Here is a 20,911-nt window from a genome sequence, read left to right on the forward strand (position 1 = left end):
TGCGGCGTAAAGGCGCGCAGGCCGTTCACGTGACCCGCGGGGCAGCAGAGGCGGGAATCTGTGAGTGGGCACGGTCGCGGGGTCCCGTGGCCCGTGTTTTGTGTCTCCCGCGGGCATCCCTGGGCGGCTCTGGCCCGCCAGCCGGGAAGAAGGCAGGCGTGGGAGGAAGGGTTCCAGCCAGAGCCTTCGCTCCCAGCGGGAGCCTGCCGGCCCGCTTTCGCCGCGCTGCTGCCTCACCGCTCAATCTTGCTGGTGTTGAAATAAGAAACATTTACAAACATGTCCCGGATCGAAAAGATGAGCATTATGGGCGTGCGGAGTTTTGGAATAGAGGACAAAGATAAGCAAATTATCACTTTCTTCAGTCCCCTCACAATTTTGGTTGGACCCAATGGGGCAGGGAAGACGGTAAGTGCGGAGTAGCCCCCTTCAGGTCGCGGGTCAAGGAACCGAGGCCTCAAACACCCGGGGAGCAGGATGCTGATGAGGAACGAGAGGCGCCCCTGTTTCTGGGGCCCCAGGAAGTGCCTGTCCTCTCCTCCGGTGACTTCCCGGCCGCGGGGCGTGGTCAGCGAGTGCAGGAGTCGCCCAGACCCAGCACCGAGGGTGTCCGGGCCTGTGGGCAGGTTCACCGGGGAACCCCACGGGCCGACAGCCTGTCCCGCAAGAACCCTTGTCTGTATCGGTGCTTTTCAGCACCTTGCTCCCAAGCATAGCACTCTCTTCATGGTAGTTTTCTCAATGCAGGAACTTCATAAAAAGTTATAAAATAGAAATATGTGAGTTTACAAGTATGCCGACTGTTTAAGTATAATTAATAAAAAAATAAATGGCTTAATTTTAAAATGAAACATGCAGTGAGCCTTAAATTGGAAAACTGCAGGCATACCTCGTTTTACTCTGCGTGGTTTATTGCTCTTAACAGGTGCTGCGTGTTTTTTGTGTGTGTTTTTTTAATTAAATAAACTTGAGGCAAACCCAGCAAAAAAGAAATAAATTGACTTGCTTTATTGCAGTGGTCTGGAACCAAACCCGCAGTATCTTCGGGCATGCCTGTATTTTGTTGTGGGATGCGCTTCCCTAGTCAAAAAGTTGGAGCACAACTTATTTACTGTGGTTTTTTAAAACGGGGAATATTTAGAAATTTAGGTTAGGCCCCGCAATGGCAAGCAGTTATGGAAAAAGGATAGCCAAAAGGCTGGATTGTGTTCTGGAAGGGTGGCTTGAGAAAACACAAGGAGTGTAACAGGGAGACGAGTCACTGAGGTTTTGTTAAAAGCGTAGAGGAAGAGAGAAGGTTTAGTGTTGAGTACTGAATGTCTGACTCCTGTCTCCTTTTCTGCAAAAATGTATTTATTGCATGCCTGTTGGGGAGCTAGCATTGTATTAAGTGATCTACTGTGAAGGAGACCAGTGTAGTGTTGATGAGCACTGGCTGTGCAAGAGCGACCTAAATGTTCTATGCCTTAGTTTTCTCATTTGTAAAATGGAGATAAAAGACAGTTTCGAGAGCCTAGGATTAATGTGAGAATTAAAAGGTTACTCTATGTAAAAGTGGTTCATTCAATACCTGGCACATAGTAAGGTCTATGTAACAGCCATTGGTTTTGGTGGTGGTGTTTTTTACTTTTTTAAAAATTTCAGTTTTATCAAGGTATAATTCACATAAAATTGTAAGATATTTATACAGTATACATCTGGTGATCTGATAATACCTAATGGTGGAAGGATTCCCCCTATGTAGTTAATTAACAAATCCATCATCTCACACATTTGTCTTTTTTAGTGAAAACATTTAAGTTCAGCAAATTTCAATTATACAATAGTTATTAATTATGGTGGCCATGTTTTTTAATTAGCCATTGTTATTATTAAATTAGCTTAAATGATTTTAATTGGAAATAGAGAATTTTTTCCAAATAATTATTATTTATTATACTTTTTTAAAAATATTTTTTTATTGATTTCAGAGAGGAAGGGAGAGAGAGATAGAAACATCAATGATGAGAGAGAATCATTGATTGGCTGCCTCCTGCCCCCTACTGGGGATCAAGCCCGAAACCCAGGCATGTGCCCTTGACCAGAATCGAACCCGGGACCTTTCAGTCCACAGGCCGACGCTCTATCCACCGATCCAAACCAGCTAGGGCTATTATACTTTCTTAATTGTGTAGTTTTTCTATGAACTTACAACAATTATTCTTTAATACTTAATCATACCTCTATTGCAGGTTTTATGCCTGATTGTATCTGATTGTATCCTTTATAGTCTCTATGGCAGTGGTTCTCAACCTTCCGGATGCCGCGACCCTTTAATACAGTTCCTCATGTTTTGGTGACCCCCAATTTCATTGTTACAAATTGAACACAATTAAAGCATAGTGATTAATCACAAAAACAATATGTAATTATATATGTGTTTTCCGATGGTCTTAGGCGACCCCTGTGAAAGGGTCGTTCGACCCCCAAAGGGGTCGCGACCCACAGGTTGAGAACCGCTGCTCTATGGTAAATAATATTTTTATAATGAATATTGTAGGATTAACTTCTGTGGTTCTCTTATGGCTAAATGTAATTTTCTCTTTCTTTAGACCATTATTGAATGTTTAAAATATATTTGTACTGGAGATTTCCCTCCTGGAACCAAAGGAAATACTTTTGTTCATGATCCCAAGGTAATGGTGCTAGTAAAATTTTGTACTTTTAAACTAAATTGTTTATAATTATAAAAGTGATAACAGTTTATTGTAGAAACCTAGCAATGGCAAAGGATAAAGAGATAGGAATGTCACCCACACACAGTCTTAGCACCCAATGAAAACCATTGTTGACATTTTCATGTATTTTCTTCTCCTTTACATACTGTTTAACATAGCTGAAGACATACTCGAATTTTGTATTCTGAGGGTTTTTTTTCCACTTAACATCATAAAGTCCCATGTCATTAAAAAATTAAGTTCTTAATCTAGGTGTTTGGTATATGGGTGTTCTTTATAATCTTTATGCTTTTTTATAATGTCTGAAATATTTCTCCTTAAAACATGTAACATTTGTGAATGTTTTTAATAATTGCATACTTTTCTTACATTGCTTTTAGTTTTTCATTAAAATGTACCATGACGAAAGTCTTTGCCTGAATCTTTGAATTACGGTGTTTATACTATTGGTGTTTGTCAAGGACATAGAATTTTCTGTACATATTTGGCCTGTAGGTTTTTCTTATTGCATATATAGGTGCCTCTCTCAATATCTATCCCTCACAAGAGTTTGTTGTATATTTATTCCAGGCTTTTTTTGTGTTTATGAAAACATATTTGTGTGCATATATAAATATACTCACATATGTATTTTAACACATGGATGGAATTTTAGTATGCCATTTTACAAATCAAATAATTATTTAGTGACCTACTATATATCTGTTTATATACATACTAGAGGCCCAGTGCACGGTCCAGGGGAGGGGCCGAGGGAGGTTGGCTGTGGGAGCACACAGACCACCAGGGGACAGCTCCTACATTGAGTATCTGCCCCCTGGTGGTCAGTGCACATCATAACAACCAGTCGACTGGTTGTTCGGTCACTTAGACTTTTATATATGTAGATATTCAGGGGAGGGCAAAAATAGGTCTACAGTTACGAGTACACAGAGTTTTTATTGTATTAATATTTATTAATTATTGTATTCTTTTCCACCCCTGTATATACTCTTATTTCGTTGTTTTACTAAGTTGAATTCCATTGAGTTTATATTCTGTAGTTGATTTAACCGACTCCCAGCCGGTCATTGAAATTTCTACTTTTATATTACTAAAAATAGCTAATAATTAAAGTATTTATTAATTTTCCACTTAGAAATAGAAATACCATTTAGTACATATACTGAGCCCTCTCTATTCACATTTTCTGTCTTCTTAAACCTGTAATCTACCCTCCTTGATTGATGATCTTGCCTTGTACTATATTGAGAAAGTAGGAGGAATCAGATGAAAAGTCTCTCGTTTTCCAGTCATAATATCTTCCAAACTACTCTGTTTATGTACCCATGCTATCTGTTTTCTCTCCTGTATTAAGAGTAAATTGTTTATTATTTTATCTAAAGGTCAGCCAACTCCTCTTGAAGGCTGGATCCAATCTCTCTTGTCATCTCAAGCATTTTGCTTTCCTAGTGTTCCTTCTTGCTCTTTCAGTAGCAATTTCTCCCTCTGTATAGGATCATTCACATCAGCATGCTCTGGTAGCTCCAATCTATAAATATAAACAACTGTCTTTTTACTCCAAATCACCCCTTTGCTACTACCTCTTCTCTGTTCCAGTTTATAACAAAATTCACAAGAGTTGTATGTACTCATTGTCATCACTTCATTGCTTTCCATTTTCTCCTCAGCCTACTCAGTTCAGATTTTCTTCTTTTTTTCCTCACTGAAACTGCTCTTGTAAAGTTACCAGTAATATCTATGTTGCCAGATAAAGTGGTCATTTTATTTTTATTTTCCTTTTATTTAAATATATTTTTATTGATTTCAGAGAGGAAGGGAGAGGGAGAGAGTGATGGAAACATCAATGATGAGAGAGAATCATTGATTAGCTGCCTCCTGCATGCCCCACATTGGGGACTGAGCCCGCAACCTGGCTGGGAGTTGAACCATGACTTCCTTGTTCATAGGCTGATGCTCAACCACTGAACCACGCCAGCCGGGCTAAAGTGGTCATTTTCTAATTCTTATTAACTTCTCAGCAGATTTGATACAGTTGGTTAATCCGTTGATTTTTGGAGAGAGTGGAAGGGAAGGGGAGAGACAGAAATGTCAGTGTGAGAGAGACCCATCGATCGTTTGCCTCCCGCACGCACCTGAGCCAGGGCCAGGCACTGAGCATGCAGTCGTGCCCTTGACCGGAATCAAACCCGGGACCCTTCAGTCCGCAGGCTGACGCTCTCCACTGAGCCAAACCGGCTAGGCCAGTGATTCCTTTCTCTTTTTTTAAAACATATTTTTATTGATTTCAGAGAGGAAGGGAGAGGGAGAGAGAGATAGAAACATCAGTGATGAGAGAATCAATAATGGGCTGCCTCCTGCACGCCCCCTACTGGGGATCAAGCGCACAACCCAGGCATGTGCCCTTGACCAGAATCAAACCCGGGACCCTTCAGCCCACAGGCCAACTCTCTATCCACTGAGCCAAACCGGCTAGGGCTGAAGCTCATTCTTTAAACGAATATAATTAATTTACCTCTAAGCAAAGTGATCAAGAAAAAGACACAAGTTACCAATAATAGGAATGAAAGAGGTGACTTCACTGCAGATCTTATAGTCAGTATATAGGTAATAAGGGAATAGTGTTAGCAAACTTATGCCAATAACTTCAACTACTTAGATGAAACGGAAAAATTCTTTAAAGGACACAAGCTGTCAAAGTTCATTCAATAAGAAATTGATTCAAAGTTAAAAACCTCACCATGAGAACTTACTTCAGGCTCCAATGGTATCACTGCTAAATTCTACCAAACATTTTAGGGAGAAATAATATTTCTATACAGACCCTTTTAGAAGAGTGAGGGAGAGGAAAATGTCCCAACTCTTTATGAGGGTAGCATTACCCCATACCAAAATCAGACAAAGACACAAGAAAACTACATGATACCATTCATGAATGGTCATAAATATCTCCACAAAATTTTTAGCAAAATATTAGCAAATCAAGTTCAGCAATATGCAAATAAAGATAATATTCCAGGCGTGCTCTCCCTCCAAGGAGCATGCCCGGGCCATTCCCCTTGCCCCTCTTCTCCCCCCTGCTCCCCTTCATGTATCCCCTAATCTCTAAGGGACTGCATGAGATTTGCAACCAGGGGAGCAATGGGCAGTAGAGCTCTTCTTGGGCTATCTCCTGAACTTGTCTCCAAAGCCCCCTGTTCTCTGACTTCCCAGTGAGCTAAGGCAGCCCAGCCTAGGCTCTCCTGTTGCTTCTATGGCTTTCCTTGTTTCACTCTTCTAAGTATATTTTTGCTGCGGTCAATAAATGTTATGCTTGCTTTTCTAAAAAAAAAAAAAAAAAACAACTACAGAGAAAACAAGATAATATTCCGTGACTAAGCAGGGTTTATCTCAGGAATGCAAGTTTTGTTTGACATTTGAAAACCAATTTGTCACATTAACTAAATAAAGAAAAATATAAGCACCAGTAGGTATAAAAACAGCATATAAGTTCAATATTTGTCCAGATAAAAACTCAGCACTGTCTTTTATTTATATATATATTTGATTTTTTACAGAGAGGAAGGGAGAGGGATAGAGAGTTAGAAACATCGATGAGAGAAAAACATTGATCAGCTGCCTCCTGCACATCTACTGGGGATGTACCTGCAACCAAGGTACATGCCCTTGACCAGAATTGAACCTGGGACCTTTCAGTCCGTAGGCCGATGCTCTATCCACTGAGCCAAACCAGTTAGGGCATCTTTTATTCTTAAGTAATTCAAACCAAAAGCTAGTAGGTAAGGCTGAGAGAGGAAGGCATCAACAAAAAAATAGCTGTGGCAGCGTGGTTAGGAATTGGAGTCAAGTGAGGAATGAATGAGTCCATCATTATACATAAAATTAAACTAAAATAGGTGGGGGGAGGATGAAGCCTTAAGTAGAATCTTAAAATTATTTTCAATTACTGTTGACGTACAATATATTAGTTTCAGGTGTACAACATAGTGATTAGACGTACAACTTACAAAGTGATTACCCTGGTAAGTCTAGTACCCATCTGGCACCATACATAGTTATTACAATATCATTGACTATATCCCCATGATATAAATAAGCATGGGTTTATTGACTGTATCCCCATGATATAGTCAATGATACTTCTTTGGCATGCTAAAGCTCTTAAAAGGCATCCAGTAAGAGGTGTAGGTGGAGTTTGTTAAGGAAAAAGCAAAACAAAATCCTAACAATTCATTTACATTCATTAAAAAATGTTCTCTATTCAGCTCAAGTGAGAATAATAATGAGTTGCTAAAATAATACGAAATTTGTATTTCTTAATTCCTTCACATTTTTCACTCATCCCTCCAGCCCTCCTCCCATCTGGTGACTATCAGTTAGTTTTCTGTATCTATGAGCTCGTTTCTATTTTGTTTGTTTATTTTGGGTTTTTTTTTATTTCACATATAAATGAAATCATAAGGTATTTGTGGTTCTCTGACTTATTTCACTTAGCATAATACCCTCTAGGTCCATCCATGTTGTTGAAAAAGGTAAGATTTCATTCTCTTTTATGGCTGAGTAATACTCAATTTTTTTTTTTTTTTAGGAATCTCCATACTGATTTCTATAGTGGCTGCACCAATTTACATTCCCACCAACAGTGCACGAGGGTCCTCTTTTTTCCACATCCTTGCCAACACTTGTTGCTTGTGATTTATTGATAACATACTTAGGTGTGAGGTGATATCTCATCTTGGTTTTAGTTTACATTTCCCAGGTGATTAGTGACTTTGAGCATCTTTTCATATGTCTAATGGCTATCTGTATGTCATCTTTCTAGAAATACTAGAGGCCCAGTGTATGAAATTCACGCATGGGTAGGGTCCCTAGGCTTGGCCGGCGATCAGGGCCAATCAGGGCCTTCCGGCTGCTAGCTGGGGCCTTCCTTCCCCAGCTGCCAGCTGCTGGCTGCCAGCCAGGGCCTTCCTTCATTCTGTGCCGCCCCCTGGTGGTCAGCGCACATAATAGCAAGTAATCGAACTCCCGGTTGAACTTGTGAGGGGACACTTTGCATATTAGCCTTTTATATAGAGAGAATATATCCTATATAATAAAGAGGTAGTATGCAAATTTACCCTCACGCCCTCACAAGATGGCTGCCTATGACCAGGCCGGCAGGGGGGTTAGTGAGGGACGACCAAACGACTGAACAAGCAGGCTGTGTGGGGCAACCAGCTGGCGGGGGGGGGGGGGCCGTGAGGGCTGACCAGGCCAGCGTGGGGGAGACTTGGGGGCGACCAGGCCAGCAGGGTGGGCAGTTGGGAGTGACCAGGCCATCAGGGGGGACAATTGGGGGCTATTAGGCTGGCAGGGGGGACACTTGGGGGCAATTAGGCTGGCAGGGGGGGCAGTGAGGGGTGACTAGGCTGGCGGGGGGGTAGTTGGGGGCGACCAGGCCAGCAGGGAGGGGGCAGTTAGGGGTGACCAGGCCAGCAGGGAGGGGGAAGTTAGGGGTGACCAGGCAGGTGAGCAATTAGGAACCAGCGGTCCAGGATTGTGAGAGGGATCCCAGATTGGAGAGGATGCATTGCTGAGGGTACACACACACCCCACCCCCGTGCATGAATTTCGTGCACTGGGCCTCTAGTATATAAAGCATAAAAACAGACACATTGATCAATGGAACAGAATACTGAGCCTAGAAATAAACCCATGCTTATTTATATCTATTCATGTCCACTGCCCATTATTTGGTTTTTATTGCTGTTAAGTTATATGACTTTCTTATATTTTTTGGATACTAACCCTTTTTTGGATGTATTATTGGAAAATGTCTTCTCCCATTCAGTAGGTTGTCTTTTTGTTTTATATTTGGGCCCTCTCTTTTTCTTTTCTTTAATCAGTCATGAATTTATATATATATATATTGATTTCAGAGAGGAAGGGAGAAATAGAAACATCAATGGTGAAAGAGAATCATTGATCGGTTGCCTCCTGCATGCCCCCTAGTGAGGATCGAGCCTGCAACCCGGGCATGTGCCCTTGGCTGGAATTGAACCTGAGACCCTTTAGTCTGCAGACTGACACTCTATCCACTGAGTCAAACCAGCCAGGGCTCTCTTTTTCTTGATGTGTCTGGCAAAAGGCTTATCAATTTTGTTTATCTTTTTCAAAGAACCAGCTCTTGGTTTCATTGATCTTTGTATTTTTTTTTTAGCCTCTATTTTGTTTATTTCTGCTCTGATCTTGTTTCCTTCTTCCTGCTCACTTGGGCTTTGTATTTCTAGTTCCTGCAGGTGTAAGGTTAGATTGTATATTTGTGATTTTTCTTATTTCTTGAGGTAGATCTGGATTGCTGTGAACTTCCTTCTTAGAACTGCTTTGGCTATGTCCCATAGACTTGGGGTCATTATGTTTTCATTTTCATTTATCTCAGGTGTCTTTTGATTCCTTCTTTGACCTCATTGTTAATAATTCATTGTTTAGTAACTTGTTATTTAGCTTCCATGTGTTTGTGTGTTTTCAATTTTCTTCTTGTAAATGATTTCTAATTTCATGCTATTGTCATTGGAGAACATGGTTGGCATGATTTCAGTCTTAAATTTATTGAGATTTGTTTTGTGGCCTAACATGTGTTCTATCTTGGAAAATATTCCATGTACACTTGAAAAGAATGTATATTCTCCTGCTTTCAGGTGAAATGTTCTAAAAATATTAATTAAGCCGGTCTGGTCTAATGTGTCGTTTTAAGCCACTCTTTCCTTATTGATTTTCTGTTTGGATGATCTTTCTATTGATGTCAGTGGGGTGTTAAAGTCCCTTCCTCTTATTGTATTACTGGTCATTTCTTTCTTTATGTCCATCAATATTTGCTTTATATATTTAACCCTTTGCGGTCGTATTAAATTTGGACATGGGTGTCGTACTGGTCGGAATTAATTTCCATTGAAAGAGCAGTGATACATAACATGCAACATTATGAAGGATAAACAAGATTTATTAATTCTTTTTTGGAACTACGTTACTACTAGTAGAATCACTACAAACATTATCACTTTCTACGTCAGAGTCAGTATTCAAGGTGCCAAAATAAAACTCTTCATCGTTACTTCCAGATTCGCAGTACACTTCTTTCAGTAACTTTCTTTTTGCCATTTTGGAGTATTATTTTGAAATATCTTAACAAGCGAGAATGCCTAATTACAGTTAAACGTAATTTGTAAAGCTTTATTTGAAATTCTGCGAAGTATCTCCGAAGTTTGTCGATTTCTTCACTCTCAAAAGGCGACTGACTCACTACGGTGTTTTGCATGGTGAGTGTGGAATGACCGCGTTTGTTTATATTGAGTTTCGATATCTCCGATTTGTCGGGGCAATGTTTTGGTTCGTGACAAGGTCGCTTAGACACTTAAGAGCTTTCAGAGAAATTATGAACTGATACATGAATGAATAGAGTTAAGCTTCGTAAGGTTCCTTGCTGTGGTGGCTAAGAGCAGACATACGACCGGAACGGTAAAAAAGCTTTGGTGACTGAGAGTAGACAAACGACCGCAAAGGGTTAATTGTTCCTATGTTGGGTGCATAAATGTTTACAAGAGTTATATCCTCTTGTTGGATTGATCCCTTTACCATTATGAAATGTCCTTCTTTGTCTCTGGTTACTGCCTTTGTTTTAAAGTCTATTTTTTCTCTTACAAGTATTGCAACACAGTTTACTTTTTGTTTACATTTGCACAAAATATCTTTTTTCATCCCTTTACATTCTGTGTTTATCAAGCTGAAGTGGGTCTCTTTTAGACAGCATACGTATGTATGGTTCTTGGCTTATATTCATTCAGCCATTCTATGTCTTTTGATTGGAGCATTTAGTCCACTTACATTTAAAGTAATTGATAGATATGTTGTTATTGCCATTTTATTGTTTTTTGAATGTATTTTCATTCCCTGTTCCTTTCTTATTTTCTTGCTATCTTCTCTTGTATGTTTATGACTTTCTATAGTGTTCTGTTTGGATTCCTTTCTCTTTATTTCTAGTATATATCTTACAGATTTTCGGTTTGTGCTTAATATATGCTTCATATATACTAAGTTATATTTGTAGCAGTCTGTTTTAAGTTGATATTTGCTTAACTTCAAACATATTACAAAATCATTAAAATTTTTGCTCATCCCTTCTATGTTTATGTTTTTGTCATTTTTTACTTTTGTGTCTGTGAGTGTATCCCTTAATTGATTGTTATAATTACACATTATCTTCCTACTTTGCCTTTAACATTTTTTGTAATACTGGTGTAGTGGTGATGAACTCTTTTAGGTTTTTCTTGCCTGGGAAACTCTTTTATCTCATTTGATTCTAAATGATAGCCTTGCTGGGAAGAGTAATCTTGGTTGTATTTCCTTGCTTATCATCACTTTGAATATTTGTCAATCCCTTCTGGCCTGCAAAGTTTCTGTTGAGAATTAGCTGATAGTTTTATGGGAGCTTCTTTGTATGTAACTAATTGCTTTTCTCTTGCTACTTTTAAAATTCTTTATCTTTAAACCTTTTGCATTTTAATTATGATGTCTTGGTGTGGACCTGTTTGGGTTCATCTTGTTTGGGACTCTCTGTGCTTCTTGGACTCATATGTCTACTTCCTTTGCTAGGTTAGGGAAGTTTTCTGTCATTATTTCTTCAGTAGTTTCCAATCTCTTGTTCTCTCTCTCTTCTTTTGGTACCCCTATGATGCAAATGTTGGTATGCTTGATGTTGTCCCAGAGGTCACTTAAACTGTCCTCAGTTTTTAAAATTCTTTTTTTTCTTTTTGCTGCTCCTATTGGGTATTTTTTGCTATCTTGCGTTGCAGATCATTGATTTGATCATCTGCTTCATGTAATTTGTTGTTGATTCTTTCTAGTGTATTTTTCATTTCAGCTATTGTAATCTTTATTTCTAACTGGTTCTTTTTTTATGTTTTCCACCTCACTGAGTTCATCCAATCTTCCCCTAAGTTCGTTGAGCATCCATTACACAGTGTTTTCAACTTTGTATCTGGTAGGTTGCTTGTCTCTATATCATGTAGTTGTTTTCTGGAGTTTTGTCCTGTTCTTTTATTTAGGACATGTTTCTTCATCTCCTCATTTTGGCTGCCTCCCTGCATTTATTTCTATGTATTAGGTAGATCTGCTATGTCTCCCAGTCTTCACAGAGTGACCTTATGTAGTACATGTTCTGTGGGTCCCAGAAGCCCAGTCTCAGTCTCTCTAATTACCTCAACCGGGAGTTTTAGGGTTTTCCCTTGTATGAGTTGTGTGTGCCCTTCTGTTATAGTTGAGCTTTGATTGCTGTTGGCATGTCATAGGTTTGGTTGACCCTCAGACTAACTGGCTTTGAGTACTGGCTGTGACTACAGTGAGTGAGCTGTTGTGTGGGAGCTGACCCTATGAAGAGGGAATCACTTTAGTGGGCTCTGGTGCCTGTTGAGTTTGCCCTTTTGGTATGTTGTTTGTGGAGCTGGTTGGGTGGTGCTTTTGGTGTAGTTTAAAGCTGGCCACCCAGTATGTTGGTTCTGGAGCCTTTTGGGAGAGGTTCCAGTGTAGGCCAAGGTCAGTTGCCACTGTGCTGGGCTTGAGGTCACCTGGTAGGAGCTACAAAGTGATCTGCAGTTGATTGCTTTTTGTGCAGGGCTTGGGGGCATTTGCGTGATGGTATGGTGCAAACTGAAGCCAGCTGCTACTTGCGCTGGGCTTGGGACCCTTTAATGGGTACCTTGATGTAAGCTGAAGCCAGTGCTAACTTGTGCCTGGCTATAGCTGCTTAGTTGAAGCTACATTTTAAACTAAGAGCGGCCACCACTTATTCCAGGCTTGTGGCCACCTGATGGGAATTACAATGCAAGTGAAGACCAGTCACTGCTTATGCTGGGCTTAGGGCTGCTTGCAGGGCATCCTGAACTCAGCTGCTGCTTGTTTGGGGTTTGTGGGCCTTTGATTTAGGAAGGTCCACAGGCCCTCGGCAGGCCCCCTGTGTGGAGCAGCCACCGCAGGGCTGGACTTGAGTGGGGTGGGTCTTAGGGAATCACCAGGGAGGGCTAATGCCCACTTGTGCCCACTGGCTGAGTGAGAAGAGTGTTCAACAAAGGAATAGTGATGCCTATCAGCACTTCCTCAGGGAGAGCTGCCTGGACCCCTGCTCCTTCAGCCCTTGCTGTGAAACTAATTCCTCCCTGGATGTCCCTGGCACTTTTCAAGCTGCTGTCCCTTCTCTGGACCCCAGAACAAGTGAGTTTGTCAGTGAACAAGTTCATGCACAGGACCTTTAAGAAGACAACTTGATTTTTAGCAGTCCTCTGGATCACTGTACTCAATCCCTGCTCGTTTTCACAACCCGGTATTCTGGGGACTTCTTTTCCTGGCCCTGGTGCCCCTGGTTGGGACCCATTGCTCCTCAGGGGGGACCTCTGCAGCCCAGCTCTTCCTCCTTATCCTTTTTTAAAATTATTATTATTTAAGGTATTACAAATAGTAGTACACGTCTCCTTTTTCCCCCCATTGACCTCCCCCCGGCCTCTCCTACCCCCCGTCCTCCTCTACCCCCAGCACTTGCCCTCACACCGCCCCCCAGTGCCTTGCATCTGTGGGTTGTGCTTATATGTATGCATACAAGTCCTTCAGTTGATTCCTCCTGGTGGAGGCCTGCTGGCTAGCACCTTCGGATGTTTTTTAAATATTGTTGGCTGGACCCAGAGCTCAGGCAGAGCCATGCCCTGGGGGCGGTCCTAGTCAAGAGGCTAGGATGCCACTTAGTCTGACTTTCCTGCCCAGGTGCTAAGGGAAAGGATGGATCCTATTAACTCAAGACCCACCCAGATGTGATGTAACTTCCTGTTACCTCGAATATATATTAAATTTACTTCCGATGCGCAGTGCTGCACGTCTGTCTGCCCCTCCATCAGAGGGCAGACGCCACACCCGGTCCCAGCTTTCCCTCTATTTCTTTCTCAGTCTTGTTTTATTCATTTTTCCTTAAACCTCGTCGTGTCCTAATCAAGATTCATCAACCCCCGCGTTCTCTCTCTCTCTCTCTGCGCTGGTTGCGGGAAGAGAGAACTCCCCCCCAATACCTCCTGATTCTTAATCACTACACTTTGGATGTGAAACCTGCTAGTTCTGTGTCTCTGCTCCTTTTACCAGTCTTGACATGGCTTCTTTATGTCCTTAGTTATAGGACTTCTGTTCAGCTGATCTTCATCTGGTTTTCAATGATGGTTGTTCTATAACTTAGTTGTAATTTTAATGTGCTCATGGGAGTAGGTGGGCATAGCGTTTAGCTCTTTTACCATCTTTGCTGGAAGTTCATAGAATCTTAACTAATAAATGTAGGAGAAATAATGGAACTAGAAAATTACTATTGGATAGCTATTTAGTAATCATTCAAGTAAAAAACATTCATTACTAGATGCTAAACCTCATGGAGGAAAACTTGATAAATATATTTGTATGATCTTAATATATTTCTCAAATACTTACTAAAAGCAAAGTAGAAAAAAATAAGTTTATGGTGGAGAAGCCTGACAGATACTGCTTTTATCAGAAACTGGTGTTAACATCCCCAGTAATGAGATAAATTGAAATCAAGCTTCATCTGATAAGATTCAATGAAAGGAACATATCATCATTTCTTTAATATTCCTGCCAAAGATGCATAATCTGGTTATAGTCATAAAGAAATATTAGACAAAGACAAATATGGGGAGACATTCTGTAAATTTTCAAAATTATCAGGTATGCAAATCAAGGAAAAGCTGAGGAACTGTTCCAAACTGAAAGAAACCAGAGACATGATGTGCAATTCTGAACCGTGTAAATTAACAACGTGTAATTTTGAAATAGCTTTTTTGTCATAAAAGTCATATTGGAACAATTGGCAAAACTTGAATGGAATGTGAGGACTATATGGTATAATATATCAATATCAATTTCCTGATTTTTATGATTGAAATGTTTCCTAGGAAATATTGGTAATGGGATAGCAGATGAGCAACTTACTCTCAAGTGGTTTGGGGGCAAATTATGTATACTATATTTCTACTTTTCTGTAACCTTGTAATTTTTTAAAAACTTTTAAAAATTGTTTTTGGTGCTTAAAAACTAAAATTTATTTGAAAAATCACACGCCTGAGTTTTTAAAAATATATATATTTTTTATTGATTTCAGAGAGGAAAGGAGAGGGAGAGAGAAGTAGAAACTTCAATGGTGAGAGAGAATCATTGATCAGCTGCCTCCTGCATGCCCTCTACCGGGGATCAAGGCCGCAACCCGGGCATGTGCCCTTGGCCGGAATCGAACCTGGGACCACTCAGTCGTCAGGCAGACACTCTATCCACTGAGCCAAACCAGTTAGGGCACCTAATTTCTTAATGATGCTGAATAATATAGGGGAATATATAATTTTAATAAACAGTAAAATTAAATTCTTTTGTTCACTCATTTTCAGTAAAATTGCTTGTATTTTCCTTCAGAACTAGCATTCTAATGCTTATTAAGGTAGCATTCTTTTTCTATTTTACCTTGAAAGGTTGCTCAAGAAACAGATGTTAGAGCCCAGATTCGTCTGCAGTTTCGTGATGTGAATGGAGAACTTGTAGCTGTGCAGAGATCTATGGTGTGTACTCAGAAAAGCAAAAAGACAGAATTTAAGACCCTGGAAGGAGTCATTACTAGAACAAAGTAGGTGTTTATTTTATATTTGATTATCTGTTCATTTTCTGTCTTTTAGTTTTTTTATGGTTTTTCCTACTACTTTGAGTTTATTTTAGGGGAGCATATTAATTTTTTAACAGACTATTTTTTTAGGGCAATTATAGGTTCTCAGCAAACTTGAGCAGAAAGTAGCCTGTATTATCCCTGCCTCTACATATGCACAAGCTCACCCACTGTCATCATTTAATTTTTTGCTTGGTTACAATTTATCAGTTAGAATGATCCCATTAACGATTTCTTGATAATGTTCCGTTCTTTTGAGTAATTTATGAACAGTTGCTGAATTGAAGATCCATAGTCACTCAAATATAGATTGAATGAAAAAATGGTAGTATCGTGTAGGGATGGGTGAGATGAGAAGCAGACAAGTAGGAGAGAGTAATAATTTGTCCATTTCAACTGAGCAGGTGTCATCTTGCAGTGAGTATGGATTTTGGAATTAGGCCACCCTGGATTTAAGGCTTTATCTTTGTTGAGCAAATTACTTAACTGTAACCTTACCCCCTTCCTTTTTCATTTATTTCTTATTTGTTAAACTAGTGAAATAATCCTTTTATTTAACCAGTAATGTGTAGCTTCTATTATGTGTTAGAGTTACTATACTAGCCACTAGCTTCTTAAGCAGGTTCTTTTTAGTGGCTTTTAAGCACATATCTTTGATTTCAGTCCACTCCAGTTACTGTTTCCATCTTCCCCTTTACAGCCAATCTTCTCAAAAGAATTGTTGATACTTACTGTTTCCATTTCTTTACTTTCTCCTCACTCCTTCTCTAGCCCCTTCCTCTACTGAAAACAGCTACAACTAAGGTCACTAATAACCTCTGTAGTAATTAAGATAATGCTATGGTTATATAAAATAGACCTCACAGTTAGTGAGCCTGTTTTTTTTCATTTGTAAAATTGGGGTTCAGTATCACTGTACATATTAAAACAGATGTAAGGATTGTGCTAGTGCATATTAAATGCTTAATATGTATTAAGAGCTCATGTATTAGTTTTCTATGACTGCTGTAACAAACCACAAACTTAGTGGCTTAAAACAACACAATTTATTTATTTTTAAGTATATTTTTATTGATTTCAGAGAGGAAGGGAGAGGGAGAGAGAGAGAAATATCACTGATGAGAAAGAACCATTGATCTGCTGCCTCCTGCATGCCCCATACTGGAGATGGAGCCCACAACCCGGACATGTGCCCTAACTGGGAATTGAACCATGACCTCCTGGTTCATAGGTCAGCACTCAACTACTGAGCCATGCTGGCCAGGCAAAACAACACAATTTATTATCTTGCAGTTCTGTGATTTAGAAGTTTGAATTGGGTTCTCACTAATCTAAAACCAAGGTGTTGGCAAGGCTGTTTCTTTTTGGAGGCTCTAGGAACAGTCTGTTTCCTTGCTCTTCCACCTTTTATTTTATTTATTTATTTTAAATGTATTTTTATTGATTTCAGAGAGGAAAGGAGAGGGAAAGAGAGATAGAAACATCAGTGATGAGAGAGAACCATTGATTTGGCTGCCTCCTGCATGCCTCTTACTAGGGATTGAGCCAGCATCCTGGGCATGTGCTCTGACCAGGAATCAAACCATGACCTCCTGGTTCATAGGTCAGCGCTCAACCAGCGAGCCATGCCGGCTGGGCACTCTCCACCTTTTAGAGGCCACCCACATTCTTTGGTTCCTGGCACTCTTCCTCCATATTCAAAGCTAGCAACAGTGGACAGAGTTTTCACATCGCATCACTCTGACTTCCTCTTCTGCCTCCCTCTCCCAAACTTAAGGACCCTCTCCTTACCTTGGCCCACCCATACAATCCAGGATAACCTATTTTAAAGTCAGATAAAGGGTAACTTCAATTTCATCTCTTCTTAATTCCCCTTTGCCTCATAAACTAACACATTCACAAATTCCAGGGATTGTAATATAGATCTCTTTAGAAGGCCATTGTTCTATGTACTACAACGCAATAAAAAGTAGATGTTATAGTCAATTCAGAATCACTGTTGAGTAGACATTTGTATATGTACCTTTTAAAAGATTTTTTTTTGAGAGGGAGAGAGAGAGAGGAAAAAAAAAAAAGTAGATATTAATCACTTCTTACTTGAACATGTTTTTAGATTTCCATGACATGCCGAAACACTGTTCCCTCTTCCTTTTCCTTAAAGCCAACTTCTACCCAGCCAATAAAAGTTGGAGCTGTACAGACTTAGTCCTAGATCCCCTTTCATTTTTGCTCTATATTCTCTTCTTAGATAATCTCATTTATACCTATTGCTCAATTTACTGTGTATTCATAGGTAACTCACAGATTTATGTCTCCAGGCCAGACCTCTGTTTCTAGACCGATGTACTTAACTGCCTCTCTAATTTTTCTACCAGTTGTTTCAAAGATGCCTCAGATTCAACTATACCAAGTTCATGATCCTTCCCCTGACTCCCCTTGAAAAACCTCTTACAGTTCTCTTACTCTCAGTGAATGACACCACTACCTATCTAGTGACATAAGCCGAGAACCTAAGTCTGTTTTGACATCTTCCTTGCCCTTCATATTCAGTCCATTATCAACTTGTGTGGATTTAACCTGAATGTCTTTTTAGTCTTCTTCGTTCTATCTCTATGATGACCATTCCAGTTCAAGCTACCATATCTTTTCCTGGTCTAATATGATAACTTCCTGCTCTATCTGTGCCCATTCAGTCCCCCTACAAAACATTCTCACTTCATTCAGTGTAATGTTTTAAACATACATAAGGGAATATATAAATGACAGGAAAGATCGACACTGCTTCTGCCTACCTCATCTAGTTGTTAACAGATACTGGACAGAAGATAGGAAAGAACATGGTAGATTTGTCCTTCTGCTGGACGATACTGAGAGATCTCTTGGAATCCAAGGACAAGGATGCTCCTCGCTCTGGGTATACTGATCTCACTTAAGAGACCCCAAAGCAGTTCTCTGTATTGTATTGCTTTGGCAGTGTGAACCTAGAACTTGAGGTCTACTGATAAGAATCCTCCCTGGATTTGCTAGATGGGTACCACTAAGGTTTGTTTGCCTTTACTCTCCTTTTACCATGTGTCTGTTATTAAACAACCCCTTATCTAAACTACACAGTCTTTTACATGTTTTTGTTTAAGGCACCTTTGCCTGTCTGCTGTGGATTATCATGTTTTGTTCTATTCTCTTAAGACCCTTATTTTCCTTATTTTTAAGTTCTAGGGATGGGAGGTAGTTTATTTTTCCCTATGTATTGTCTATAGGTATTTTAAATGATTGTAATTAAAAATCCAAATATGGCCGAGGCCGGTTTGGCTCCGTGGATAGAGCGTCGGCTTGTGGACTGAGGGGTCCCAGGTTCGATTCCAGTTAGGGGCATGTGCCTGGGTTGCGGGCACGTCCCCAGTGGGAGATGTGCGGGAGGCAGCTGATCGATGTTGCTCTCTCATCGATGTTTCTAGCTCTCTATCTCTCTCCCTTCCTCTCTGTAAAAAAATCAATAAAATATATATATTTTTTAAAAATCCAAATATGTAAAAACATATTACATAAATTCTTACATCTTTTTCTGAACCACACGGTTTTATGTACTTCTTTTCTCAGTGAACTGCTGAATTATTTCAGAATACTTTTTTTTTTAATTTTTTTAAAAAATATATTTTATTGATTTTCTACAGAGAGGAAGGGAGAGAGATAGAGAGCTAGAAACATCGATGAGAGAGAAACATCGATCAGCTGCCTCCTGCACATCTCCCACTGGGGATGTGCCCGCAACCAAGGTACATGCCATTGACCGGAATCGAACCTGCGACCCTTCAGTCCGCAGGCCGACACCCCATCCACTGAGCCAAACCAGTTTTGGCTCAGAATACTTTTTAATATGAGGAAGCTATTGTAAGAGGGATGAATGAAGGGACTTTTTTTTTTTTTTTTTACAAGTATAACATAAAGGATTGATTTAAGCAATAGAATAGGTACAACTGGAGGTTATTTTACATAAATTCTTTATTTTCATTTTCTATAGGCATGGTGAAAAGGTCAGTCTCAGCTCTAAGTGTGCAGAAATTGACCGAGAGATGATAAGTTCTCTTGGGGTTTCCAAGTCTGTGCTAAATAATGTCATTTTCTGTCATCAAGAAGATTCTAATTGGCCTTTAAGTGAAGGAAAGGCTTTGAAGCAAAAATTTGATGAGATTTTTTCAGCAACAAGGTTTGTAACATTTAATTAGACTTTGTAGCCCATTAAGTTATTGATATGATTACAATTTGGATATATCTTTCTTAAAACAGATAAAATTTTAAAAGCAAGAAAGTCATTAATTATTACTTCTCAGTAGCAACCAGTGGGCATATTTCCTTTCAGTTTTCTTTCTGTGCATGTAAACTACCTAATTGACAGTGTATATGTAACTTTTTCACTTACCATATGTCATAAGCATTTTCCAAGTTATTAAAAACTTTTAATGACTGCATAATATTTCATTGTATGACTATACTATCATTTACTTAGCCAGAAATTTTTATTTAATATCTTCATAGGTATATTAAGGCCTTGGAAACACTTAGGCAGGTACGCCAGACTCAAGGTCAGAAAGTAAAAGAATGTCAAACAGAACTAAAATATCTGAAGCAAAATAAGGAAAAAGCTTGTGAGATCCGCGATCAGATTACTAGTAAGGAAGCCCAGTTAACATCTTCAAAAGAAATTGTCAAATCCTATGAAAATGAACTTGATCCACTGAAGGTAATTTGATTTCTTATATGCTAAGGAGAAAGTCACCTTTTACCATGGTAGCACTCACCCTTTATGACTCAGTGGTTCTCAACCTTCTGACCCTTTAAATACAGTTCCTCATGTTGTGACCCAACCATAAAATTATTTTCGTTGCTACTTCATAACTGTAATGTTGCTACTGTTATGAATCGTAATGTAAATATCTGATATGCAGGATGGTCTTAGGCGACCCCTGTGAAAGGGTCGTTTGACCACCAAAGGGGTCGCGAACCACAGGTTGAGAATCGCTGCATGTACTTTATTTTGTTATGAGTTTGAATGATACATATATTTCTTGAAATACGTAGAGTATGTAATACTTGATAATGGTAATATATTACTATGTTACTGTTTTATGTATTTACTACATTGTACTTTTTATCATTATTTTAGGGTGTACTCTTTTTACTTATAAAAAAACTTTTGCTATAGAACAGTATGCCTTATTAACACCCGCAGTAGCTTCATACACCTCTTGTTCAACGTGTCTCTTGTACTTGATTTAATCTCACGTTATTTTGTTCAGCATGTCTCCTACATGTACAGAATCTACTGCTAATGTTGCTGGTAAGAGGTCACATTGAGGGATTGGCCTGGAAATGAAATTAAAAGTAATTAAGGACTATACAGGTGGAAAATCAGTGATATTCATTGCTCTTCAGTCAGGCATGTCCCATTCTACCATAGCACAAGTCTTAA

General features: G+C 39.5%; 1 protein-coding gene across 5 annotated transcripts in view; it reads left to right on the forward strand.

Annotated features, from left to right (window-relative positions):
* Positions 1-43: 43 nt before the first annotated feature.
* The window catches only part of RAD50 (RAD50 double strand break repair protein), a 74,099-nt gene continuing 53,231 nt past the window's right edge, over positions 44-20,911 (forward strand). For all 5 annotated transcript variants that reach the window (XR_009453064.1, XM_059698343.1, XM_059698344.1 and 2 more), the window contains exons 1-5: positions 44-408; positions 2,592-2,675; positions 15,257-15,408; positions 19,463-19,648; positions 19,978-20,182. Coding sequence is in view for 4 of the 5 variants with exons in the window: in XM_059698343.1 (XP_059554326.1) it covers positions 280-408; positions 2,592-2,675; positions 15,257-15,408; positions 19,463-19,648; positions 19,978-20,182 (756 nt within the window). In the remaining variant the exon portion in view is untranslated. The remainder of the gene's footprint in view (positions 409-2,591; positions 2,676-15,256; positions 15,409-19,462; positions 19,649-19,977; positions 20,183-20,911) is intronic.

This window comes from Myotis daubentonii, chromosome 5 (genome assembly GCF_963259705.1).
Source record: "Myotis daubentonii chromosome 5, mMyoDau2.1, whole genome shotgun sequence".
Lineage (NCBI taxonomy): Eukaryota > Metazoa > Chordata > Mammalia > Chiroptera > Vespertilionidae > Myotis > Myotis daubentonii.